Here is a 27,050-nt window from a genome sequence, read left to right as displayed (position 1 = left end):
AGGAACAGAAACCAATGCACTCCTATGTGGCAGCCAAACCCAGGACAACAGGCCAAAGGGCGCTCTGGTATGTCAGGGCAGTGCCACCTCCCCATCCCTGCCCATGGCTCCTAAGCAAAGCAAGACTTCACCAGCTTCCACGTGGACCTGTGCACATCCCTTTGCTCTCTCAGGCCTAGCTCTCCTCCCACAGGCTGCCAAAGCTGATCAAAAATAGGAGTCACTTCTCTCAAGAATGAACTGTAAAGGAATGCCTGCTACTAAGAACACAGCCCAACTCACAGCCTTCGAGGCCTTCACCCTGACCTCCGTAAACCTGTCTAGCCACATCCTCACGCCTCCTTTCCTGCATCACCTGCTCCAGTGAACCGACGCAGCAAGGCACCCAGAAGGTCTCCACCCATCTCTGAGCCCCCATCCTATTTCTGCTAAGCCATGAGCTTTCTTCTGCACTTAAACAACTGAGGGGCTCAAAGACAGAGCCATCATCTAAACCCTGTGAAATTTCACCATGCAACTTTTTGAAAATCCTTGTCAGACAGTTCCAAATAGATGCTAGCCATCCAACTGTGTCCCATGCACTCATGCAAATTTAACTAACAGATCTACATCCAAGCTACTTATAGTGGTTGTAGTGGTTTTTGGTTTCGGTTTTTGTTTCGAGAATAGGTCTCCCTGTGTTGCCCAGGTTGGTCTCCAATTCCTCAGCTCAAGTGATCCTCCTGCCTCAGCCTCCCAAGGATCTGGGACTACAGGTGTGCACTACTGCACCCGTTGTACTTAACAGTGATTTTAAGCAAAGTTTAGAGCACACCCCAAGAAACCTCCAGGATAACCCTGATCTATTATCCTTTGGGTATGATTATTAACTGTTTGGATAATTTAGTTAACTCCTAACATTCAGCCAGCCCTGTCCTCAAACACACTATGAAAGACTATTGAGAGCCTGTGGAAATCAATATGCTGTCCATATTTCCCCAGCTAGCAATCCCAAAACCCAGGACTAGCCTGACAGGCCCTGTTTGAAACTGCAGACCCATTCTGGCCCCTACCAATCGTATTCTTCCCTAGATCAAGCCAAAACATACCTTAATAACCTACTCTTCCTCCCAAATATTGGAACATATCATAAAACCACAATAAGTATGTATGCACAGGCAGATCAATGGAATAGAACACAAGGCCAAGAAACAGATCCAAATACACATAGGAACTTAGAATATAATAAAAGTGATGTTTCAAATCATGAAAGGGTGGATTGTTTACTGATATTTGGACAAAACCGTAAAGTTAGATTTGTACTTCATGCCTTACACTAAGATAAATAAATTCCAAATAGGTGAAAGCTTTGCACAGAAATACTAAAACCATAAAAGTATTAGGATTGTGAAAGCAATCATGCATTATAAACGCTTATTAGCATCATTAAAATGCCAGGAAAAAATGTGAGAATATTCCAATAATCTTCCAAGCCCTTTAAAAAAATACTATCCCAAATCCAGGAGCTTTTAAATAATAAATTCAACTAATGAAAATTAAATTTTCAGCATGGCAAAAAAAAAAAAACCCACTAAAAATCAAAAGACAAATGAACTGCTAAAAGAATGCAACTCTGGTTAAAAAGGGCTAATGTTCCTAATATACAGAGCTGTGAACTGAGAAAACAAAATCAACTTAATAGGCAAAGGATATGAACATTTGACAAAAAATGAAATTCAAAGAAGTTTTTGTTTGTTTGTTTGTTTGTTTGAGACAGGGTCTCACTCCGTCGTCCAGGCTGGAGTAAAATGGTGCGATCTCAGCTCACTGCAACCTCCGCCTCCCAGATTCAAGCAATTCTCCCGCTTCAGCCTCAGCCTCCTCAGTAGCTGGGATTACAGGCACCCACCATCATGCCTGGCTAATTTTTGTATTTTTATACAGATGGTGTTTCACTATGTTGGCCAGGCTGGCAAAAAGATCTTAAACATATAAAAAGAAGCTCAAATTCTCTCACAAGAATAATGTAAATTAAAACATATTGATGTGCCAATTTCCATTTAACATACTGGCAAAGATCACAAAGTTAACTGTGAACACACTTTGGCAAAGGTTTGGGGAAACATCCCTACTCCTGGTGGGAGCAAAAATTGATACAATATCCAAGAAAGAACCCAGCATTTCTGCTTCTTGGAATTTATTCTACAAATATTTACTTATGTGAAAAACAACATGTACACATGTCATTTATATAAACATGCCGGTTTTGTGGCAGCAAAAGATAGAGCATCAACCTAAATATTCATCATCAGGGACTAGTTTAAAACATTATGATACAATAAGATTCTAGGCAGCTGTCAACGAGAATGAGGAAGCTCTGTATGAATAGAAATAGAATGATCTTCACATTCTGCCAACTCCACCTTCAAAAATTATCTAGAATCCACCCACTTCTCCAGCACCTTAGTCGAAGGCATCACCTCTTCTAGCTGAATCTGCTTCCTAGCTATTCACTCCCTTCTGTCTATTCCCCAGGAGCAGTCACATGGGTATTATGAAAACATAAATTATGTTACATCAATTATTGGCTTAAACCCCTCCAGCGGCTTCCCACCTCGCCAGGTAGAAACCATAGGCCCTACCTCCCCACGCTCCCATCCCCCAGCCATTCTCTCACCCTATTATCACTCAGACCTCATTCCCTTTTCCAGCCTCACTGGTCTCCTTGCTTCCTTGAACACAGCAAGAATGCTCCTGCTTCAGGATCTTTGTACTTGCTGTGCCTGGTCCCCAGAACTCCACATAGCTCTCTCTCAACTCATTAGGGTCTTTATTTATTCACCTTTGCCTTCTCAGCAAGAGCTTCCTTAACCACTGTACTTAAAACTGCAGAAACACACTCACACAAATGTAGTAACATGGTAGACATGGGTGTTCTAGGTGTCATTCTTTCAACTTCTCTGAATGTTCAAAAATTTTCATTATAAAATATTGAAAACAGGCAGGGCACGGTGGCTCACATCTATAATCCCAGCACTTTGGGAGGCCGAGGCGGGTGGATCACGAGGTCAGGAGTTCAAGACTAGCCTGGCCAGCATAAAACCTCATTTCTACTAAAAGTGCAAAAATTAGCCAGGTGTGGTGGTACGCGCCTGGCTACTCAGCTACTCAGGAGGCTGAGGCAGAAGAATTGCTTGAACCCCGGAGGCAGAGGTTGCAGTGAGCTGAGATCATGCCACTGCACTCCAGTCTGGGGCAATACTCTGTCTTGAAAAAACATAATAAAATTAAAATTAAAAATTTAATATATTGAAAATACACCCACATACACCTATCCCTTTCCTTGCTTTATTTAACCACTGTGCTCACCATCAAATATACATTTTACTTGTCTATCCCCCACCCCCCAAATATCTAGAATATAGATCCCACAAGGGCAGGGCAGAAATTTCTGCATTTTGTTCACTGCTCTTATCTCCAGTTTGTAGAACAGTGCCTATCACTACCAACATCAAATTCCTGGTTTTACTATAATCATGTAAGATGTAACCATGGGGGAAACTGCTAAAGAACACCTTGTCACCCCTACCCTCTCAGTACCATCTCTGCAATCGCCTATGGACCTATAGTTATTTCAAAATATCTATATTGGGAAGATGGTGTCTACTACACACACACACACACACACACATTTTTTCTTTTTGAGACAAAGTGCCACTCTGTCACCCAGGCTGGATTTGCAGTGGCACGATCTTGGCTCACTGCAACTTCTGCCTCCCAGATTCCAGCAATTCTCCTGTCTCAGCCCCCCCTGAGTAGCTGGGACTACAGGCACATGCCACCATGTCAAGCTAATAATGTTGTATGTTTGTATATATGTGTGTGTGTTATATGTTTATATATACATATGTTTTTTGTTTTTTTTCTTTAGTAGAGATGGGGTTTTACCATTTTGGTCGGGCTAGTCTTGAACTCCTGACTTCAGTTAATCCATCCACCTTGGCCTCCCAAAGTGCTGGGATTACAGGCATGAGCCACCACACCTGGCTGGTGCCTACTACATAATTGGCATTTAATAAACATCTGCTGAATGAATAAATCCCCATGACAGTGAAACTGATTTATATTCAGTGATAATACACTACCATTTGCATAAAAAATAATAATATATATTTGTATATGCATACGACATCTCCAGAATATGTAAAAACTGATCATTACTGGCCGCTCTAGGCAGAAAATCTCGGTGATTTATATTCAGTGATAATATACTACCATTTGCATAAAAAAGAATAATATATATTTGTATATGCATACAACATCTCCAGAATATGTAAAAACTGATCATTACTGGCCGCTCTAGGCAGAAAATCTCGGTGGCTAGAGGGGTGAGACTTTTCAACAAACCTTTTGTACCTCTTGAATTTTGAACCAAGTGAATGTATTATCTATTCAGAATACAATTTGAATTAGAAAAAATTCTGTTCTATCCTCTTCCCTAGAATCAATGTCAACTTTACCTATCTCCAGTTTCCAGAAATCAGGTTCTTTCCCTTTTTGAGAAACCACTATTGCAGTTTCCACATTTCTGCACCCTTGTCCTTGCAGTGATCCTTAAACCTTCCAGGGCCTTCTCCACCTAGAAGAAACTCCTCTTGAACTCAGAGGAGGAAAAAAAGCTATAAGACATTTTGGGGATTAATAGGAAAATTTTAATATCACAGTATCATTGGATTACTGTTATTTTTCTTAGGTTTGATAATGGTATCATGATTGTGCAGAAAAACCTAGAAGATAATTTATGTTGAAGAATTTGGGATGGGAAGGGCCATGATGTCTCCAACTTATCTTCACATGGTCCCATGAAAAAAGAAATGAAGATGTATAGATTACACAGACATATGGGTATAATATACATGTCTACAAGTAGATACACAGTTTATAGGGTTAAAAGTTAACATAACTAAATGTTCATTGGCAAATCTAGGCAAAGGTTATCTATTGTACTGTTCTCACAACTTTTCTGTTGGTTTGAAACTTTTTGCAGTAACAAGTTGAGGGGTAACTTTTTAAAATCCTACTGAAGTTTCCAAAAGTTAGCTTAAATGCCACCTCCTCAAAGAGGCTCTTCAAGATAGATACATGTTGGGAGAAATGACTCCCCTTTCTGCATTTCCAAGGCACATTACTTATGTTCAAGATTCAACTGACTAAGTAAAAAAATCATGGGCCCCTAGTTCAAGCTCATAAATCTTGGTATCCTCTCGCAGACACATCTCTCGGTTCATGCTCACACGTCCACCCCAACAACGCCTAGAACCGGATTAGTGCTTAAAGAAAACAGACACTGGGTGGGAAATGTCCAGACCTCAAGAATGAGCAGGAAGGCATGGGGTGAGCTTATCAAACTCCTGCCAGGGAGCTGTGGGGATAACCGTTATAAGGAGGACCAGCCCCAAAATAGAGCTCATCCCGAACATACCCACTATGGATGCCCTTTTAACTGGGGGCAAGGTCCAAATTTCCCAGAATTCAATGACTAAACCCCTCTACACCTTTTCCTAACTTTCCAAACTTCCATAGGCTGAGCAATCACTCCACCTGCTGTTTCAGACCAAGGGACCGTTATGTGTTTGAGCAGGCACACATGCATGTAGGCACGTGTATGCTAACACAGGTTCACTCATTAGGAGACTTAGTCCTATACATTCTCCACACATTTCCCACCCCGAATACAAACACAAAAGTAGGGCCATGTCTCTAACTCCTCATTTTTAATCATACACACAATCCTGCATATATTTAGTATCCATCCTACAATTCTGACACCACTGTGCTGAGTGACAGGACAGTACATTACCCCCACATGTCAATGGCTCCTCTCTGGATCGTTGACAAGGACAGCTATGGAGACATTTGGGGAATACTATGGATAGCCTGAAAAGCCCAGCAGACACTTGAGCTTCTGGTTGGGGACCCAGGTGTGGCAAAAGGCAGAAGCAGCAGTTGCTAAGGACGTAACTTTATTGGAAACAAGGAGGGGTGCAGAAGTTGGCTAGGAGTCAGGCTCTGTGGCAGGTGGTGGCTTCTCATCATCAGGGGGACAATCGATGAAGTCGGCCAGCATGGCAGCTGTGTCATCCTGCTCCTTTTAGGTACAAAGATACAAGATTCAGAATAGACATAGACACACACACACACACACACACACAGATTCAGAAAAGACACAGACACAGACACACACACACGAATGGTGCAGGCTGGGAGAAATCTCTCTCATAATATAAGTGGCTGCAACCCCTTCTCCCACTTCTCATGCTAGCCCCTCCTTCTCACCTGAGGAGTCTTCCCTGCCTGGCCCTCTCACCTTTTCCTGGAGAGCTTCGGCCTCTGTCTCTGTCTCCATCTCTTCTTCTGCAGATGTCTCTGGTGGGAGCTGTACCTTGTCACCCCCATCCTCAGTCCCCTCTTCCAGCAGGGTTGGGGGAGCAGAAGGCTCTTCTTCAACAAGCTCCTGGGGAGGTAGGCCTGCTGCGGGGCTGCCTCCGTCCCTCTCCACCTCCCCCTGGGAGGGGAGCACTTCAGGGGCCAGGGTAGGAGCTGTGTCAGCCTCATGCTCCTCCTCTACCCCTGGCTCCTCCACTTCTAACAGCAGCCCTGGTTCTGGTTCTGGCTCAGGCTGCACCTTTGGGGGAGACTCAGAGGGAGGCAGAGCTGGAGGCAGGGTCGGGGGTGGAGGTCCACCTTCTTCTACGTCCCCTCCTGCTGTGCCAAACTCCAGCTCTTCCACCTCTTCCAATTCTTCTTCTTCCTCGTCCTCATCCTCCTCTTCTTCTTCTTCCTCTAACTCACCTTCTTCTTCCTCAAATTCTTCCTCAAACTCTTCTTCCTCCTCTTCTTCCTCTTCAAAATATTCCTCTTCATCCTCTTCCTCTTCTTCAAAGTCTTCTTCCTCTTCCTCTTCTTCCTCCTCTTCTTCTTCCTCTTCTTCCTCTTCCTCCTCCTCTTCATCACTGCTGTTGATATTAATAACTGTCAAATCCTCTTCCAGGGCTGGGGGTCCTCCCCCACCAGGAGTCCCTTCAGGAACCAACTGAGGTGGAGGGAGCGTCACAGGACCAGGAACAGGTGGGGGCGGAGGTGGGGGTGGTGGGAGAGGCCCTGGGGCTGCAGGAAGTTCTTCTGGATCCTCCTTGGCTGGCACAGGAGGGGAGGCTGTTGGTGGCCCAGAGGGGGCTACAGGGGGTGGTGTGGCACCTGAGGGTGGTGGGGGTGGCAGGGTAGGAAGCCCCTCGGGCACAATCACCACACTGTCATCAGAGTCACTTTCCAGGGAGATCTCCACATCAGATGCCTCTTCCTTATCATAGTGGACAAAGGCTGGTCTGGGCACTCTCCCCCCAAAAGTTTCATCTGGGGGTATGGTAGGTGGGGGAGTCCCACTGGGGGCAAGGACGGGGTCCTCATTTGAGCTTGCCCGGTGGTTCTCAGGGCCAGGAAGAAGCCGGGGAGGGACAGACACTAGGCCTGGAACAGAAAGGCCTAGGTGGTTGGCTGTGGTGGGGGGTCCAGGGCGTGCTGAGGGCACAGGGCCTGCTGAGGGCATGGGGCCTGCAGAAGGCATGGGGCCTGCTGAGGGCATGGGGCCTGCAGAAGGCATGGGGCCCACTGAGGGCATGGGGCCCGGAGGATGGAAGGGTGGGGCCCTGAAGGGTGATGGGGCCTCAGGAGGGGGAACTGGAGCAGGTGTGGGGCAGGTGGGGCCCATGGACTGCAGGGGAGGAACCCGGGGGTGGGTCAGAGCAGCACAGGTCACCAGTGCTTCTGAGCAGAAAGAGGAGACCTAAGGGAAGAAGAAAGGGCAGGTGTGAGCACCAGAAACACTGGCTCATGGAAACAAGACTCCAGGAACCACAGAGGGGCTTGGCCCGTCACAGTTACCTCAAGGCTATCTTCTCGCTGGCCAAGGGAGAAGGCTTGCAGGGCACAAGCAAGAGGAGGCGGGCAGCGAGGAGAAGGGGCCAGCAGCAGCGCCAGCAGCAGGCAGTAGAGCTCACGGCGGCAGCGGGAGCTCGTGTACGGGGAGCTGCCCAGGACCTCACCCTGCTGTACACCCATGACCAGGGGTAGGACCAGGTCATGCAGTCTCTGAAAAGGATAGAACATACCTGGAAACATCCCCAAGACTACCCAACGCTTCTCCAGAGCCTACTCCCAGGTCTGAACGGACCCACCTCTGGGGCACACCCCCCAGCGTGTACAGAGCAGCAGCCCTTCCCCGGTCTCCACAGGGACCAGGCTCCACTAACCCTGTGAGTCTCCTCCTTGATGAGAGGCCCGCACATGAGGATGGTCCGGCTGAGGCCTGGGGAAGAACAGTGTGTAAGGGGCAGGCTCCCATGCAACGGCTTCTGAGGCACACAGCCCAAGGTGGGCACCAACTCGCCACTGCCTAACTTGGGCAAGTCATTTAACTTCTCTAAGTTTGCTTTCCCAGCTCTAAAATGCGTATCACAAAAGTACCTCTACTGGATAGGGCCACTGACAGTAACTGAGACAATGTAAGTCAAAAAATTATAAATTATCTAATTTGGCATTTATATATTTAGGGACAACTGGCTCTCCTCTTCCCATGGGATGGGGTGGCAGGCAGTGACATATATAGGACCCAAAGGAAAGTCATCCATTAACTGCACAGTGTCCGTCTAGTAACCTCAGTTGACAGATCAGTGGTTACAATGAGAGCAGGGAACTCCACCAGGCAGCCCACCCTGGGGAGAATGTAAGTGTCACAGGGAGGAACTTTCCCCAGTGCTAGAACTCTACCAGAATATAAAGTGGATATGCAAATGAATGAATGAGAAAGCTGAGGCCCCGGAGGGTCAGGGCTACCAGAGCTCCCAGTCTAACGGCAGGACTCAAGTCAACCTGCAGCGGTGGCAATGGTGTGGCTGCTTTTGCTCATTCTCCCAGCTTCTCTGCAGGCTTTTGCCTGGCTCTGCATTTTATAAGCGCCTTCCACTTCACCAACTGTTTGGGCTATCACTCAGGCCATCCCAGAGCCCCCGTGGTCCAGGGCACAGACCTCACCCACCTCTGAGTGCAGCTGCACACACATCGCTGTTGGCATTGCTATCCCCTTTCCGGTGGCTTGGCGGGGCCATAGCTTCCCCCACATCCAGCTTTAGCTTCTTGGGGGCGCTAGGCTTCCCAGTTTGCAAACCTCCATCAGGGCTTCCCCTCGGGCTACGCAGCTGGTGGCAGAGGAAAACATAAATCACATCCACGGGCAAACAAGAAGGCAGGACAGCCACAGCAGACAGTGTTTGCTGAGCAGGTACATTCGGTCAAAGGGCACAGAATGAGTCCTAGGACAGAACCGAGGCCTCACTCACCTTAAGGGCATCAGCTGGCGGAGAGATGTCACTGAGCAGGTGGGTGAGCAGGGCCTCTCCAGAGGCTCCTCCTTGAAGCACCCCCGCCGAGGCCCCACAAACCTGAACCCACAGCTCTAACACGGCATACACCTTGGTCCGAACCGTGCTGTGTCATGAGCAAAGAGGGCAGTTATGAATGGAGAGTCAACATGCCAGAAGCCCCAGCCCACCTGCACCCCCTCACCCGCTCTCCTCTTTATTCCCTTCCTGGATGGTCACCTGTAAGGCCTCTCCTGGCCTGGAGAGAGGGAATCCCTACCGATGCTCCAGGAATTGAGGACCTGGGGAAGCAGGCGGCTGATCAGGATCCCAAAGCGCAAGAGCCGGCTTCCACACCTGGCGTAGAGAAGGAATGGTAACCCTTGTTTCTGGCATGCCCCAGCCCTTCACCACACCCTGCCCAATCCCACTCACGCGAGGATGAGTGCAGAGAGCAGGTCCAAGGCCTCCAAGTGGATAGAGGGCAGCAGCAGCAGCCGCAGGGGACCATCTCCATGCAAGCTCTGGAGAAAAAAAGTGGCAAAGATAAGGAGTGGGGGAAGAGAGTGAGAGCCAGAGAGAGCCAGAAACGGGGACAGACTATTTACCTATGTACACATAGGTAAGAAACCTATCCCCTGATCTCAGTTCTCCAAACAAAATCAAACCCCCATCCTCTAAAATAGACCCTGGATGGAAGGCAAAACGGATGGCTGGGCCTCTCAGCAATGACTCAGCTGATCCCCAAATTAACCCTCCCCAAGGAAGCATCTGCTACACTCTGACATCGTGCACCTGTGTCGGGACACAGGGAGTAATGGTATTTGGACAGAAGTAGGAAGCCGTCTGGGACGACTCCAGGATGACACTGTTCGGGGAACTTCAGGTCCCCAATGCTTTCCTGGTTGCCTGGTGTCCTGAGCAAGGGCAGTGAAGAGATGACAAATCTCACTTACAATATTCTTGCTATTGACGCTGAGGGTCCGGCAGATGAAATCCAGGATTTCCTGCACGGGGACGGACACGGGAGCCCCAAACTCAGAGCTAAAGAGAATCAGAGCAGGGAGATCCTCAGAGTAGGTTCCCTGGCATGACTCCCATACCCATCTCCATTTCCTTTCTCATGATGAAGGCAACAACACTCCCTCATCGACCCCTCTAGGTACACACCTCCGCTCCCTCCAACACCCATACACACCTGAGCATGAGTCCTAGGCAGCGGGCCAGTCCCGAAAACCTCTGCCGAAGCCGGAGAAGAACATGGGCATCACCATCTTCCGAGGACAGCAACATCTCCACTCCAGGGCCTTCATTCTGCACGGGAGCTGAGCAGAAGCATGACTACCCTGTACACTCTCTTTCTTCCATCCCCTCCTCTGTCATTTCTAGCAGGCAGTCTGCCTATATTCTAACCCATTTTCCCCAAAAACCAACTGCCCCATGTCTCTGGGCTTGCCTCCTTTTCCTTCCTGCCAAGCTTCCTCACCACTGTTCCACTAACTACCAGCCACAGTCCCTACCGGTCTCTGCTCCCTCGTACAGGGCCCCCAGCAGGGTGTGCAGTGAGGCCAGCAGACTGTGCAGCTCCTGCTCCCAGCTCTCGGTGTGCTTCAGGCCTTGGGAAAAGCCAGCCCCTAAAGAGGGCAGCCTGGAATAACACTCACAGGCCAACTGCAGGAGAAAGGGCAGAAACCTGGTCAGATGGGAATCCAGCCCAGCCACAGAATCCCCAGCCCCATTAACACCCAAAAAGAGATGGAGATCAAAGAGAAGGAAGCCTGAGATGGGACAATGAGGCTGAAGGACCCAGATGGGCACCTGAAGGCAAGAGTGGGGACTTGCATGTATTAAGAGGGAGGGAAGTGGAAACATGGTCCCAAAGCAGTTAACACAGAAAAGCTGAGGAGGAACAGCAACAGATACTCCAGGCTCAGATCCCCAGGCTCTCCATGTCCCGCCTTGCCCTTTACCTGTTGGAGCTGTGGGCTCAAGGCATCCACCCTAGACAGAAAAAATGAGGCCAGCTTGCCCTGGATGTGGAGGAAAAAAAGAAGAGGCTGGTAAGCCAGCTCTAAGAGCCAGAGATGTATACCCCGTCCATTCCCAGCAGCAGACTCTAAGCCCAGGCCTTTTTCTTTCCTGTAGACACAAGAAGCAAAGCCCTCTATGGGGCATCAACGCCTGGCACAGACATGCTTTCATGGTAGAAAGACTCCTCAACACCAGCTCTGGTCTTCAGCTTCCTGCTTGGGGGGAAAGGGTCTGGCCCCTGTCCCACAGACAGCTGGGCTTCCCCTTGAGTTTTTGCAAAATGATGGGTCATCTCCCTCAAGCCAAAAGGACATAGTACTAAAAACCAATCTCCACACTCCAACTCTCTACCAGCTAACACACATAAACAAGGGTCCAAGCTGGGAGTTAAGACACTACCCGCAGGCATGAGGACAGGACAATGTCAAAAGAGAAGGGTGGGAGAGCAGAAGTAAGGCGGCAAGTCTCAGAGCAGCAAGCTATCATTCAGCACCTTCCCTGCCTGCTGTGTGAACGTGCTGGGGCAGGAGCGTTTAACGTAAGAACCACAATGTATTTGGGTATACAATCAAAGGGGCCTGTGAACATGGATGGGAATCAGGATGACACCATTATTTTCACTAACCTATTTGTAAAATGTAGTGTTTCCTTCACTTATAGATGCAGACAAATAGCCACAGTAGTATCAGCAGCACCTGTGACCGTCACTAATAGAATCATTTTCATTTCACACGATAATTGTAACACATCCTGAAATATCATTCACATGCATCACTTATTTGCAATTATAGTCATTGTAAGACCTGCTTCTAGATCTTATTACTTAATATGTCAATAAAAAAAAGCACAGGCTGGGCACAGTGGCTCATGCCTGTAATCCCAGCACTTTAGTAGGCCACTGCGGACAGACCACTTGAGCCCAGGAGTTTGAGACCAGTCTGGGCAACACAGCAAAACCCCATCTCTACTAAAAATACAAAAACTTAGCTGGGTATGGTGGTGCATGCCTGTAGTCCCAGCTACTTGGGAGGCTGAGGTGGGAGGACCGCCCGAGCCTGGAACTGAGATCACACCAGTCAGTGTACTCCAGCCTGGGGATGAAAATGAGACCCTCTCTCAAAAAAAAAAAAAAAAAAAAATGGTACATACTACTCTTATCATAATTTTTAACAACCATTTTGATAACTACATTTTAACACGATCAGTTTCCCTTGCAATTCGTGCATTTTATTTTATCAATTTAAGAACATTATTTTGAGAAGAGGTCCACAGCACAAAAAAGATTAAGAACACTGCACTACGGGTCAGAAAGGAAGAAAACAGGACTTCCGCCTTCTGAGGGACATAAGAATTAGTAAGGAAAGGCCGGGAGCAGTAGCTCACGCATGTAATCCCAGCACTTTGGGAGGCCAAGGCGGGTGGATCACGAGGTCAGGAGTTTGATAACAGCCTGGCCAACATGGTAAAAGGCCGTCTCTACTAAAAATATAAAAATTAGCTGGGCACAGTGGTATGCGCCTGTAATCCTAGCTACTTGGGAGACTGAGGCAGGAGAACTGCTTGAACCCGGGAGGCAGAGGTTGCAGTGAGCCAAGATCACACCACTGCATTCCAGCCTGGATGACAGAGTGAAACTCCATCTCAGGAAAAAAAAAAAAAAGAATTAGTAAGAACAACAAGATAAGCATATGGAAAAACAAGAATCTGGAGCAACACTGGCAACATACAGAGAAGGGGAAAGAGCAGATAAAGAGGGAACAGCGCTGAGGCCAGGAAGGGTGGGACCAACCTGGGCTTAGAAGGGGAGAGGCCGGACGCGGTGGCTCACGCCTGTAATCCCAGCACTTTGGGAGGCCGAGGCGTGTGGATCACAAGGTCAAGAGATGGAGACCATCCTGGCCAACATGGTGAAACCCTTTCTCTACTAAAAATACAAAAATTAGCCGGGTGTTTGGCATGTGCCTGTAGTCCCAGCTACTTGGGAGGTTGAGGTGAAAGAATCACTTGAACCCAGGAGGCGGAGGTTGCAGTTAGCAGAGACTGCGCCACTGGGCTCCAGCCTGGTAAGACTCTGTCTCAAAAGAAAAAAAAAAAAAGAAGAAGAAGAAAGGGGAGTCCAGATAATAAGAACAGGGAGGGAGAAGCACCAAGTAGAGTGCCAGAATCAGAAGACGCCAATGGAGAAACAGACTAAGGCTTTAAATCCGAGGCTAGTGAGTATGAATCTATCCAGGCAGCAGGGGAATCACATGCACAAATGTGAACTTCTGGAAAACAAATGAGCAGCGGCACCCAGCACACACACGGCAGGGGACTTAGGGGGAAACAAGGAGCAGAAAGAAGCTTGTCAGTGTGTAGTTCACAAACCAACCCTCCAAGACTTCCTCCTTTCTACCCCATGGCAGGAACGGTATTCAGTTTCCCATGTTACACTTCAGGATTCTTACTGACCATGAAACAAGTATGGTTCTAACTAATCCCAGGTAGAAGATCTAGAACACTTTCCCTTAGAACATGGAAAGGACTTATATGTCTGATATGCTAGAATTTCAGAAAGAAGAGTAACCAAAGAAGAGTAACCACTCAAGGTCTCCTGATTCACTAGCTTCTCCAAGGACGACAGTTCTTAGAAAGCTGCTGAATCCCTAACTATAGTGGCACTCAGCTTTTCTGGCCAACTTCTGCTCATGCTTTCCCTGAGACACTGGCTCAAAAACGTGGGCAGCCTGCTTACGTGACCGCAATAAAGCAGTGTAGAGTGAAGTGACATGGCCTACCCTGGCTGACCCACAAAGCAAACCAAAGCAATGACTCACTTGAGACAGTTCATTCAAAATGAGCGCGTGCGCACACACACACACACACGTCCTGGCTATATCTCTCGAGAGTGGGGTATATCTTCCCATTCATTCTGAGGAACTACTAATCAATTTGGCAAGGAGGGGGAAGTGACTTAAAGAAGTCTCTGCAGGAATTGACCTCAAGGACAACTCCCTGATCATCACTTGGGAGGAGTCATCCTGAGCCTGGAGTCAGCAATTACCCAGGAGCATCTAGGGAATGAGACAGAAAACAGACACTTTAAAACAGCAATTCTCCGTTTTCTTAAGAACTAGTCTACAGGATTTCCTAAGTACAAACTGCCCCTGGAGCATATGCATAAAAGATACTTATCTGAGGTGTCGGCAACAGACAAAGCCAAAACCCTCAACAGAGGAAAGTTCTCCAAATGACTTTTTTTTTTTTTTGAGACAGAGTCTCACTGTGTCACCCAGGCTAGAGTGCAGTGGCACGATCTTGGCTCACTGCAAACTCCATCTCCCAGCTTCAAGAGATCTCCCGCCTCAGTGTTCCAAGTAGCTGGAACCACAGGCATGCACCACCCTACTAGGCTAATATTTTTGTATTTTTGGTTGAGGCGGGGTTTCACCACTTCGGGCAGGCTGGTCTCAAACTCCTGGCAGATGATACTTTATTCTTAGGGAAATAAAGGTAGATACTTACTGGAAGGACACAGGAACATCTGTTAGTTTGGAAAGAGTACTCAAAATAACAGGCCTTAAGTTCAATTGACAAAAGGTTGTGAATTGTAGATAAATTCTCCTGACTTCTCACACTGAAAATAAGGAGGCAACAGCAGAACACTTAACATTTGAGTCTCCTTAACTATTACTATTCATACTTCCACCCTGTAGGTGACCCTCAGTTTCCCCTCCACTTTCATGAGGGGATGCAGGTAGATAAAGATAATACCAAACAGAACTGAATCAAAATAGACTCTTGCAGTAAAACCAATCTTTTGTTCAAGGACAAACTGCTGGCCTGTGTCATTTGAGAGGTTAACTTACAGGACATTTGACAAGATAACCAGTTTTTACGAAACCTAGCAAAACCTCAGTAAAAAACCTCTGCTCATCTTTAATAAAATCCCTGAGTCACTCTAAATACCTCCTTGACAAAAAGTCCAGCCCTGCCTACCCAAAGATTCTATTAGCTGTGATTAGTGGCATTCACATGAAAACAGGAATCAGCAAGGACACAACCCCATGCTCAATTAGAACTAGCATCTACTCAGGCACTTTTCAAACACCTCAAGTAACCAGTTACTAAAGCCACTGCAGGCACCACTGCCTGATCACAGCGCTCATGCCGGCAGAACTCTGATTCATGGTCCTTCCCAGGCCAGTGAGCTACACAGCCATTAACGACTGATCAGAGTTACTATCTGCCCTGGTTTTACAATTACCAGATAATATAACCTAGGGGTACGTCACTAAGTCCCTCTCAGCTGGTTTTCTCCTCTGTAGAATGCAACGATACCAACTACACAGAATAATTACAACGATAAAATGAGACAACATACCTTAGACACTCAGGAGAGTGACTGGCACAGTGGCATCCACTAAAGACCAGTTCTCTTCAGAGCTTACTTTCTTGCGTTGGTCACAGAACCACATAATCTCACTTTCAAGGCAACCCGAATGGCAAACTCCCCGTTGACTGGCAATACCAATGGCCAAAACAGTTAACTCCACCAGTTAAACAAAAAAAAAGTACTAATTTGCCACAAATTCCAGCTCTCTAGAGATTGTCAAACCAATGATGAATATAACAAAATAAGGGAAAACATTTAATCTACAGGGGGACACCTACTTGTTCTTAGGTATAGCTGGCATCCGAGTATACTGCAAACAACAAATGTACCAATTGCAAATGGCTGTTTAACTGTTACTGCTTTGGTAGAATTTGTAAACCACTCATGCTTATTATTGTATCTCCATAAAATCACAACTGTAATTCTTTTCCTGACCTACTCCATCACCTGACACACATACATCCTGACCTGCCTATCTGACCTACTGAAGCTCTGTTGTACAGTCTCCTTATATGTGTCATGACAACTTGGAGAAAGGGATCAGGAAGTGACAGAGGGAGCTCAAACAGGAATATATGCAGAAAGAGGTGTTGGAGGAGTTGTCCTAGGGAAGTGATTGGTCAGGAAGCATTCCCGGAGAAAATTACAAGAGCTTCAAGAATAAACTGAAGGCCAGAAACACGGCTGGCTCATGCCTATAATCCCAGCACTTTAGGAGGCTGAGGCAGGTGGATCACATGAGGCCAGAAGTTCAAGACCAGCCTGGCCAACATGGCAATACCCTGTCTCTAATAAAATTACAAAAATTAGCTGGGCATGGTGGCACACATCTGTAATCCCAGCTACTCAGAGACAGAGGCACAAGAATCACTTGAACCTGGGAGGTGGAGCTTGTAGTGAGCCAAGATCACGCCATTGCACTCCAGTCTGGGCAACAGAGACTCTGTCTCAAAATAAAAAAAGAATAAAATGGCCAGGCACAGTGGCTCACACCTGTAATCCCAGCATTTTGGGAGGTTGAGGTGGGCGGATCATGAGGTCAAGAGATTGAGACCATCCTGGCCAATATGGTGAAACCCCGTCTCTACTAAAAATACAAAAATTAGCTGGGTGTGATGGAGCATGACTCTAGTCCCAGCTACTGGAGAGGCTGAGGCAGAAGAATCACCTGAACCTGGGAGGCGAAGGTTGCAGTGAGCCGAGATCACGCCACTGCACTCCAGCCTGGCAACAGTGAGACTCTGTCTCAAAAATAAATAAATAAATAAAATAAAATACGATGTAAGTTGGCTGAAGGTCAAAAATTAAAAAAATAAAAAAGAATAAAGTAAGATAGAAAGGGGGCCAGGCACAGTGGCTCACACCTATAATCCCAGCACTTTGGGAAGCTGAGGCAGGAGGATCACTTGAGGTTAGGAGTTCAAGATCAGCCCGGATAACATAGTGAGACCCCCATCTCTCCAAATAATTTAATAATTAGCTGGGAATGGTAGTGAACGCCGTAGTCCCAGCTACTTGGGAGGCTAAGGTGGGAGAACTGCTTGACCCCAGGAGGTCAAGGCTACAGTGAGCCAAGTGTATGCCACTGTACCCCAGCCTGGGCAACAGAGCGAGACCATGTCTCAAAAAAAAGATAGGATGGTAGAAAAGTGGGCAGGGCATTCTAAGAGATACAGAAAAGGCGAGACAGAAAAAGGAAGGGGCTCATGGTTCACAGCCTGGCTTTGGCATCAAACAGATACAGCTTCCAATGCCTGATGATCTTAGGCAAGGTTCTCGAGTCCAATTTCTTTGAAAAAATGAGGATTAAATGAGTTAAGTGCTATAAAGTGGTAGAAGTGTAGTGGAGATAGGTAACTTTAGAAGGATAATCAGAAGATAGGTGCTTAGGAATCTCAAGACGGGAATCTGAGGTAAGGGCTCTCAAGGCTTACAATTGTGGGGAGAGTGCATAAATACTTACTTTGAGAGAACCACAAGCCCGAGGGAAATATGTCATACAAGCCTTCATTCCTTCCAGCGCTGACTGCTCACACTATAGGAAAAATAAAGGGAGAAACGAGAGGCCAAGAGCACAATGTCGCCATATTCCATCTCCTCCCCTCATACCCCGGAAGGGCCCTTCTCCAGACATCACTTTTTCTTGGCCCCTCCCTCTTCTCACTTCTTCAATTCTATTCCCCAGCCTCTTCCATCAGACAATTAAACAGTGATTGAAGGTGAGGACTGCGGGGGACGATGGTCTTACCTCTGGCCTGAGGCCCAGCAGGGAAGTGAGAAGGCCAGGGAGGTGGTTCATGGAGATGTCCCGGAACAGTGCAGGCAGCTGGGCTGCATAGCGGAGGAGGTCCCTCAGGACAGCCACGGCCAGCTCCATTGTGGGAGGCGGGTCCTGGGACTAAAGAAAACACATGTCATGCTTCCAGCCTCACCTTGATTGTCACCAAAGAGCAGCAGGAGGCACAGCAAAACAACGTTTCTAGAAATGCCACAGTTAATGTCAGTATGCCATCCAAGCTACTACCTGGAGGAAAAGAGGGCATGGAGACACGGAGTATCCCAGAGTAGCATCTCTGTCTACAGAAAGGACGTGTATTTACATTTTACTATTAAGGGGATCTGGGGTCCTAAGAATTTGTGTGGGGAAAAAAATAACAAAGCTATACCTTAAAGATCTGATTAACTGGAGAGTTTTCTTTTTTTTGAGACAGAGTCTTGCTCTGTCTCCCAGGCTGGAGTGCAGTGGTACAATCTCAGCTCATTGCAACCTCCGACTCCTGGGTTCAAGCAATTTTCCTGCCTCAGCCTTCGGAGTAGCTGGGATTACAGGTGTGGGCCATCATGCCTGGCTAATTTTCTTATTTTTAGTAGAGACAGGGTTTTGCCATGTTGGCCAGGCTGGTCTTGAACTCTGGGCCTCAGGTAATCCGCCTGCCTCAGCCTCCCAAAGTGCTAGGATTACAGGCGTAACCCACAGTGCCGAGTACCCGGCCTTTTTTTTCTTTGTTTGAGACAGGGTCTCACTCTGTCAGCCAGTCTGGAGTGCAGTGGCACAATCTCAGCTCACTGCAACCCTGGACGAATTTTCTGATGATCTCATACTATCATTCCCTGCTAGAATGGGAGAAGAGCACTTTTCAGGCTGAAAAAAAAGTCTCAGCCATAATGAAACTGCCCCATCTCTTCGAGGTTGTTACTAGCTGGCTCAAACCCATGCTGGAACTCATGGAGAAAAAAACGATTTGGATTTAAAAGGACTTCCTTGGAAAACTAACATGTAACTAAGGAAAAAGCAGAGGAGGTCATGTGTCAAAAAAAAAAAAGAGAATACTTATAGAGCAGAACTACTTATGAGGCAGGCCTACCAAGTATACATAGGCCCTCATCATTGTCCAGTATCCTACTGCATTTTTCTCTGGTTAATTCTGCTACTTAAATTTTCTCCTCGAACTTCCAAATTGCAGCTTCTCCCACCACTGTTACCTCTGTTTAACCTTGCCTATAACTACACAGAGAAAAGTGAAGCCCAGAGATAATTTAAAATAACTGTAAAAACTGCAACTACTTTTACACCAACCTAATAAAACAGCCTTCGCTTTCCACTCCCAAATCTTGAAACTTCATCTTCATCCTATCCACCCTCTGCTGCCCTCCTCCTACCCAAAGACTGTCCCTCCACTAAGCCTTAAGCACTGTCCCCTCCTTCCTCTTAGAACCTTACACACTCACTAGCTTTCTCTCTCCTGAATTTCCAACCAGTCCCTATCACACGGACTCTTCCCACTGACATTTATACAGCTCAAGTCTTTCCCATCTTAACAAGTCTTTTCTTGAGCCCATACTTCACTTGTTAAATCCCAGTAATCACCCAATTTCTCTCCCTCATCATTAGAGCCCAGCATCTTGAAAGGATTTCCTATCTTCCCTACTTCCATTTCCCTTCTCCCACTTGCTTCTCATCCCACACCAGTCTGGCTTCCGTGTCCTCTGCTCTAGCAAAACCACTTTCACTACGGTCTTACAACCCATGTTGCTAATCTTATCAACAATTCTCAGTCTACATCTTGTTCCACCTCAGGGAGGCACACACAGAAACAACTCCCCCCTCTTCCCTCAAGTAGTCTTCACTTGGCCCCTCCAGCCCACAGTCCTGGTTATCTTCTTCTTTCTGTTGGTCTGTCTCAGTCTCCTTTGTAAGTTCATCTTCCTCTACCTGACCATTAAGTGTGGTGTGCATTAAAATCCAGTCCATAAAAGGGCTAATTTTTATAAACTCATCCTCAGCTTCAACTGTCATTTAAACACTGAAGACTCTTCCCCTAGTAAAATATGCCAGGCCAGGCACGGTGGCTGACAGCTGCAATCCCAACACTTTGGGAGGCCAAGGTGGGAGGATTGCTTGATTCTAGGAGTTTGAGACCAGCCTGGGCAACATAGTAAGACCTCATCTGTACAAAAAATTGTTTTAAATTAGCAGGGCATAGGGGTGCGTGCCTATAGTCGCAGCCACTGGGAGGCATGGTGGGGGGACTGATGTGAGCACAAGAGTTCAAGGCTGCAGTGAGCCAGGGTCACATCACTACATTCCAGCCTGGGGGACACAATGAGACCCTGTCTAAAAAAGAACAAAAAAACGGCTGGGCTCAGTGGCTCATACCTGTAATCCCAGCACTTTGTGAGGCCGAGGTGGGCAGATCACATAAGGCCAGGAGTTCAAGATCAGCCTGGCCAACATGGTGAAACCCCATTTCTACTAAAAATACAAAAATTAGCCAGGCTTGGTGATGGTGCCTGTAATCCCAGCTACTTCGGAGGCTGAGGCAGAAGAATCGCTTGAACCTGGGAGGCTGAGGTTGCAGTGAGCCGAGACCACACCACTGCACTCCAGCCTGACAAGAGCTAGACACCATCTCAAAAAAAAAAAAAAAGACAACTAAAGCCTCCACTCACTGAACCCTCAAGCCTACACTGAAATGCCTGGCCATTTCCACTGATGCCAGATCAGGTGGATACTTACTAAGGGTGCTTCTACCAAATGCTCAAGGCCATAGCCATGGTATTCTGGCCATGTGTTCTACTTGATGCTAATCTATCCTCAGCATCTGCCACTCTGACACTAAATCTCTCTCAAACCTATACCCGTATCAGTTCTACTGCCCTAGTCCATGCTACTGTGAACGTTCTCCTAGATTACTTTAGTAGCCATCTACATGGTCTTTCTGCTTCCATTGTGTTCCTTTCTAATCTACTATCCACAAGGGAGCCAGAATCTCGCTCTGTCACTCAGGCTGGAAAGCAGCAGTGCAATCTTGGCTCACTGTAACCTCCACCTCCCGGGTTCAAGTGATTCTCCCACCTCGGCCTCCCAAGTAGCTGGTATTACACGCACCCGCCACCATGCCAGGCTAATTTTTGTATTTTTAGTAGAGACAGGGTTTCACCATGTTGGCCAGGCTGGTCTCAAGTTCCTGACCTCAGGTGATCGGCCCACCTCAGCCTCCCAAAGTGCTGGGATTACAGGCGTAAGCCACCACGCCTGCAGCAAAGAGATATTTTCAATTACCACCACCACCTCCTCATCCCTGCTTAAAACCTTCCATGAGCTGGGCTCGGTGGCTCACGCCTGTAATCCCAGCACTTTGGGAGGCTGAGGTAGGTGGATCACCTGAGGTCAGGAGTTGAAGACCAGCCTAGCCAACATGGTGAAACCCCATCTCTATTAAAAATACCAAAATGAGCAGGGCGTGGTGGTGGGCACTTAATTCCAGCTACTTAGGAGGCTGAGGCAGGAGAATCCCTTGAACGCATGAGGCAGAGGAGGCAATGAGCTGAAATATCCCCACTGCCCTCCAGCCTGGGCAACAAGAGTAACACTCCGTTTAAAAAAAAAAAAACCTCCCATGAGTTGCCACTGCTCCAAGAACAAAAGTCAAAATCCTTAGCATGGTACACAAGGCCATACATGACTTGGTGGTCCCCAGTCTCCCTATCTTCCCAGACACATCTTATCAATTCTAGCCACATGCTGGGATTCCTCAAGCAGGCCACACTCCTCTCCTCTCAGGGCTTTTGCACACTTAGAACACTCTCTTAGCCCAATTAACTCCTATTCAGCAGTTCAGAAAAGCCCTCCCTAGACTGCTGGTCCTGATCACTACTGTCCACACTACGCCAAATGAGGTCAGATTCTCCCATTACATGTTCTCAGAGAACTATAGTCCTTACCTCCATAGTACCTACCTCAGCTTAACAGTTCACCTTCATTTATGTAATTATTCAATTAAAGTATCTTCAACTAGAACAGGGATCAGCAAATGATGGTCTATGGGTGCCTGTTTTTGCATGGCCCACAAATTAAGAATGGCTTTTACATCTTAAAGGGTTGGAAAACAAACAATATACAACAAAAACCATATGTGGCTCAAAAAGCCTAAAGCATTTCTTATCTGTAAACATTTACTTCATAGAAAAAGTGCTAGACTCTGAGCACCATGAAAAAGGGTCCATGTACATCTCACTGTCTCCCTAGAGCTTGGTACATAGCCTGCCATTTGTGTTCAGAAAATGCTTGTTAAATAACTATGTGGAGACCTTATCGAAGGATATAAAAGTAGGGGAAAAAATTAAAATGGTTAAAAGAGTAACAAAGTATGACAAACCCACAACCTTATAGTGAAGAGGAAAAAGCTGAAAGCATTCCCATTGAGAACTGGAACAAGACAAGGATGCCCAGTTTCATCACTTCTATTCAACATAGTACTGGAAGTCCTAGCCAGAGCAATCAGACAAGAGAAAGAAATAAAGAGCATCTAGGCCAGGTGCAGTGGCTCATGCCTTTTATCCTAGCACTTAGTGAGGCCAAGGCAGGCAGATCACCTGAGGTCAGGAGTTCGAGACCAGCCTGGCCAACATGGCGAAACCCGGTCTCTACTAAAAATACAAAAGTTATACAGGTGGGGATAGCAGGTGCCTGTAATCCCAGCTACCTGGGAGGCTGAGGCAGGAGAATTGCTTTAACCCAAGAGGCAGAGGTTGCAGTGAGCCAAGATTGTGCCTGGACAACAGAGTGAGAGACTCCATCTTAAAAAGAAAAAAAAGAAAAAAGAAATAAAGGGTATCTAAATCGGTAAAGAGGAAGTCAAACTGTCGCTATTTATCAATGATAATGACCATATACCTAGAAAACCCTAAAGACTCATCCAAAAAGCTCCTAGATCTAATAAATGAATCCAGTAAAGTTTCAGGATACAAAATCAATGTATACACATCAGCAGCACTGCTATACACCAAGAGCAACCAAGCTGAGCATGGAATCAAGAACGCAACGTTTTTACAACAGCTGCAAAAAATAAAATAAAATGCTTAGGAATATCCCTAACCAAGGAGGTGAAAGACCTCTACAAGGAAAAACTACAAAACACTGCTAAAAGAAATCGTAGACAACAGAAACAAATGGAAACACATCCCACGCTCAAAAATGGGTAGAATCAATATTGTGCAAATGACCATGCTGCCAAAAGCAATCTACAAATTCAATTCTCACCAAAATACCACCATCAATCTTCACAGAACTAGAAAAAACAATCCAAAAATTCATACTATGGAACCAAAAAAGATCCCACAAAGCCAAAGCAAGGCTAAGCAAAAAGAACAAATCTGGAGGCATCACATTACCTGACTTCAAAATATTCAAGGCTATAGTTACAAAAACAGCAAGATTTCGATATAAAAATAGGCACATAGACCAAAATCTCAGAAATCACCACTAGAGAACTTATCTATGTAACCAAACACCACTTGTTCCCCCAAAACTACTGAAATAAATAAATATATATATATATAGGCGGGGCACAGTGGCTCACACCTGTAATCCCAGCACTTTGGGAGGCTGAGGCAGGTGGATCACTTGAAGTCGGGCATTTGAGACCAGCCTGGCCAACATGGCAAAACCCAGTCTCTACCAAAAATACAAAAATTAGCTGCAAGTGGTGGCAGGGGCCTGTAATCCCAGCTACTCAGGAGGCTGAGGCAGGAGAATCACTTGAACCCAGGAGGCAGAGGTTGTAGTGAGCCAAGATCATGCCATTGCACTCCAGCCTGGTGACAGAGTGAGGCTCCATCTCAAAAAAAAAAAAAAGTTTCTACTTGAAGCTTATCCTCCCCACTATCAGGGAACTGTTTCCAATTATTCTGTCCTCAGAACTAAATGTTCAAGTTGGAAAGAATATACCACACCCAAGATGGAGAATAAGGGGGAGGAGGAAGTGGGGCAGCAGCTGAATCCTCACCTGTAACACCTGCTGAATGCTCCGAAGCCAAGACACACAGTGCTGCTGGAATAGCTCTGTGGGGCTCTCCCCTACCAGCAGGGACAGCAGACACAGGCCCTCAAACCTTCAAAGAAAGAAGAGTCATGGTAAGTGGGTGGAGGCTAGACTTCAGAGAAAGTTACTGATGACTCTTTCATTCTCACTGGGCTATAGCAAGACTTCACTCCCCAGATCACCATGGTTTCTAACTTCTGAAATACTTGGAGTGAGGTGGGAGAAGCAAAGAAAGGGTGCAGAGGTAACCCCAGGGGGACAGGACATCTGGGAACTGGAAAAGGTAGGGTTCAAATCAAGTGAGCTCACAAAAGGAATGAAACTCTCCACACTCTTAGGAATTGAATCCAGGGAGTCATGACAGTGAAAAGAAAGATGTACATATGCCCACTTCCTAAGGGAACATGCCCCTGGAGGAAAAACAGGGCCAAAGACTTACCGAGTTTTGATGGAACTGAGACGTGCATTACTGAGACTCACCAATGCCCCAACAGCTGAAAGGTTCTGGAGAAAAGAAAACAGGGAAGCAAGTCAGGAATAGGATATTAAAGATGTGGAAAATTCTCCAAGCCTTTCTCTGTCCTAGCGCCTATGAAGCTTTTCTGAAATCACATCTCCTCTGAGGCCAAAAGGCCATCCCACTAGAAGCTTTGGGCTTTTCCCCCTTTTTCCCGTGGGAAAGGCTGTTTCTCGGCCTTGCCTCGAGTTATATTTCACCTGATCCCTTTCCCCACGCCCCACCCACATAGTGCCAAACAGAGGGCAGCCCAACTAATCCCATGACCAGACTTCAAAGATGGGTGTGCTTCACCTCCTAATGCCTGGAAGCACCTAACATAAGAGATATCCATACATGCTTATTGAATGGACACTGAAGTCATCCACTAGCCTTCCTTTAACCCCAAACAGATCCTCCTCCTCCTATTCCTGGCTTCCTTACAACTTGTAAAAATGCCAACACAGATGAACCAACCATAATCCTCCTTCCAGTTCTCCCCTTTTCTCATATTCTGGAAGCCCATGAAAGATGTTTCCTCGTCAGTCCCTCAAGTAACCTCTCCATGCCCCGAACGGCCAGCCTCCTCTCACAGCGCCCGCATCTCCCTAACGGCATGCATCACTCATTATTCCAACACACCACACAATGCACTAGGTTAGGTGAAGGAAAACAGAGCTAAATAAAATTAATAAGGTCTCTCCCTTTTGTGGAGAGAAATGTTTATTCATTTGTTCAATAAATATTTCTTTGACATAAACTTCATGTGAGACCTTGTTTTAGGCACCAGGTAGCTTATTTTCTAGTTACAGAAGACAGAAAATAAACAACTGACAAAGTAAATACACAGTATATCAGAGGTGTTAAGAACTACAAGGAAGAAGAAAGTAAAGTAAGGAAGGAAAGGAGTGCCCAGAGTAGGCAAGAGGAACAGTATTTTATGTAGGAGAGTGGGTACAAAAAGCATCTCTAAAAAGGCCATTTAGGCTGGACGCAGTGGCTCACACCTGTAATCCCAGCACTTTGGGAGGCCGAGGTGGGTGGATGACCTACGGTCAGGAGTTCGACACCAGCCTGGCCACTATGGTGAAACCCCGTCTCTACTAATAACACAAAAATTAGCAGGCATGGTAGCGGGTGCTTGTAATCCCAGCTACTTGGGAGGCAGAGGCAGCAGAATCACTTGAACCCCTTGAGGCGGAGGTTGCAGTGAGCTGAGATCGTGCCACTGCACTCCAGCCTGGGTGACAGAGTGAGATTCTGTCTTGAAAATAAATAAATAAAACGGGTGAATTATATGGTTTGTGTATTGTATCTCAATAAAGCTGTTTTGGCCAGGCGTGGTGGCCTGCAATTCCAAAATTCTGGGAAGCCAAGGCAGGAGGATCACTTGAGGCCAGGAGTTTCAGACCAGGCTGGGCAACACAGTGAGACATCAGCCTAGGCTACACAATGAGATCTCATCTCTACAAAAAAAAAATTTTTTTTTTTTTTTTTTTTGAGACAGAGTCTTGCTCTGTCTCCAGGCGCCAGACAGGAGTGCAGTGGCGCCACATCTCAGCTCACTGCAACCTCCGCCTCCCGGGTTCAAGCAATTCTCCTGCCTCAGCCTCCCGAGTAGCTGGGATTACAGGTGCCTGCCACCACACCCAGCTAACTTTTGTATTTTTTAGTAGAGATGGGGTTTCACCATGTTGGCCAGGATGGTCTAGATCTCTTGACCTCGTGATCCACCTGCCTTGGCCTCCCAAAGTGCTGGGATTACAGGTGTGAGCTGCCGCGGCCAGCCAAAAATTTTTTTAAATTAGCTAGGTGCACTGGCATGCATGCCTGCAGTCCCAGCTACTCGGGAGACTGAGGCAGAGGATCACTTGAATCTAGGCGTTCAAGGCAGTGAGCTATGACCACACTACTACACTCCAGCCAGGGTAAAAGAGTGAGACCTTCTCTCTAAAAAAAAGACCATTTAGGCCGGGCACGGTGGCTCAAGTCTGTAATCCCAGCACTTTGGGAGGCCGAGGTGGGCAGATTATGAGGTCCGGAGTTCAAGACCAGACTGGCCAACATGGTAAAACCCCATCTCTACTAAAAAATACAAAAATTAGCTGGGCATGGTGGCTCGTTCCTGTAATCCCAGCTACTTGGGAGGCTAAGGTAGGAGAACTGCTTGAACCGGGACCGGGAGGCGGAGGTTGCAGTGAGCCGAGATGTGGCGCCACTGTACTCCAGCCTGGGCTACAGAGCGAGACTCCATCTCAAAAAAAAAAAAAAAAAAAGACCATTTAGCAGAGACCTAAAGGAAAGTGAGAACAAGATGTATTGATACTCTCATACATTTACCACAAATATAAAATGGTGCAGCCACTTTGGAAAGCAATCTGGCAGTTCCTCAAAAAGTTATACATAGAGTGAAAAGATGACCCAGAATT

General features: G+C 46.8%; 1 protein-coding gene across 1 annotated transcript in view; it reads right to left on the bottom strand.

Annotated features, from left to right (window-relative positions):
• Nucleotides 1-5,983: 5,983 nt before the first annotated feature.
• PELP1 (proline, glutamate and leucine rich protein 1) overlaps nucleotides 5,984-27,050 on the bottom strand; it is a 33,041-nt gene continuing 11,974 nt past the window's right edge. Inside the window, exons 2-17 of the mRNA XM_012449413.2 lie at nucleotides 24,565-24,629; nucleotides 24,090-24,195; nucleotides 18,050-18,199; nucleotides 17,765-17,836; nucleotides 11,366-11,425; nucleotides 10,916-11,066; nucleotides 10,594-10,720; nucleotides 10,352-10,439; nucleotides 9,831-9,919; nucleotides 9,636-9,752; nucleotides 9,375-9,522; nucleotides 9,074-9,233; nucleotides 8,289-8,344; nucleotides 7,921-8,127; nucleotides 6,347-7,822; nucleotides 5,984-6,127 (exon numbers count right to left, since the gene is read on the bottom strand). Coding sequence (XP_012304836.2) covers nucleotides 6,035-6,127; nucleotides 6,347-7,822; nucleotides 7,921-8,127; nucleotides 8,289-8,344; nucleotides 9,074-9,233; nucleotides 9,375-9,522; nucleotides 9,636-9,752; nucleotides 9,831-9,919; nucleotides 10,352-10,439; nucleotides 10,594-10,720; nucleotides 10,916-11,066; nucleotides 11,366-11,425; nucleotides 17,765-17,836; nucleotides 18,050-18,199; nucleotides 24,090-24,195; nucleotides 24,565-24,629 — 3,165 coding nt within the window. The 3' untranslated portion in view covers nucleotides 5,984-6,034. The remainder of the gene's footprint in view (nucleotides 6,128-6,346; nucleotides 7,823-7,920; nucleotides 8,128-8,288; nucleotides 8,345-9,073; nucleotides 9,234-9,374; nucleotides 9,523-9,635; nucleotides 9,753-9,830; nucleotides 9,920-10,351; nucleotides 10,440-10,593; nucleotides 10,721-10,915; nucleotides 11,067-11,365; nucleotides 11,426-17,764; nucleotides 17,837-18,049; nucleotides 18,200-24,089; nucleotides 24,196-24,564; nucleotides 24,630-27,050) is intronic.

This window comes from Aotus nancymaae, unplaced genomic scaffold (genome assembly GCF_030222135.1).
Source record: "Aotus nancymaae isolate 86718 unplaced genomic scaffold, 86718_ANA_hifiasm-v0.15.2.pri h1tg000072l, whole genome shotgun sequence".
Taxonomy (NCBI): Eukaryota; Metazoa; Chordata; class Mammalia; order Primates; family Aotidae; genus Aotus; species Aotus nancymaae.
The sequence above is the reverse complement of the archived record's forward strand: the minus strand, read 5'-3'. Positions and strand labels throughout refer to the sequence as shown.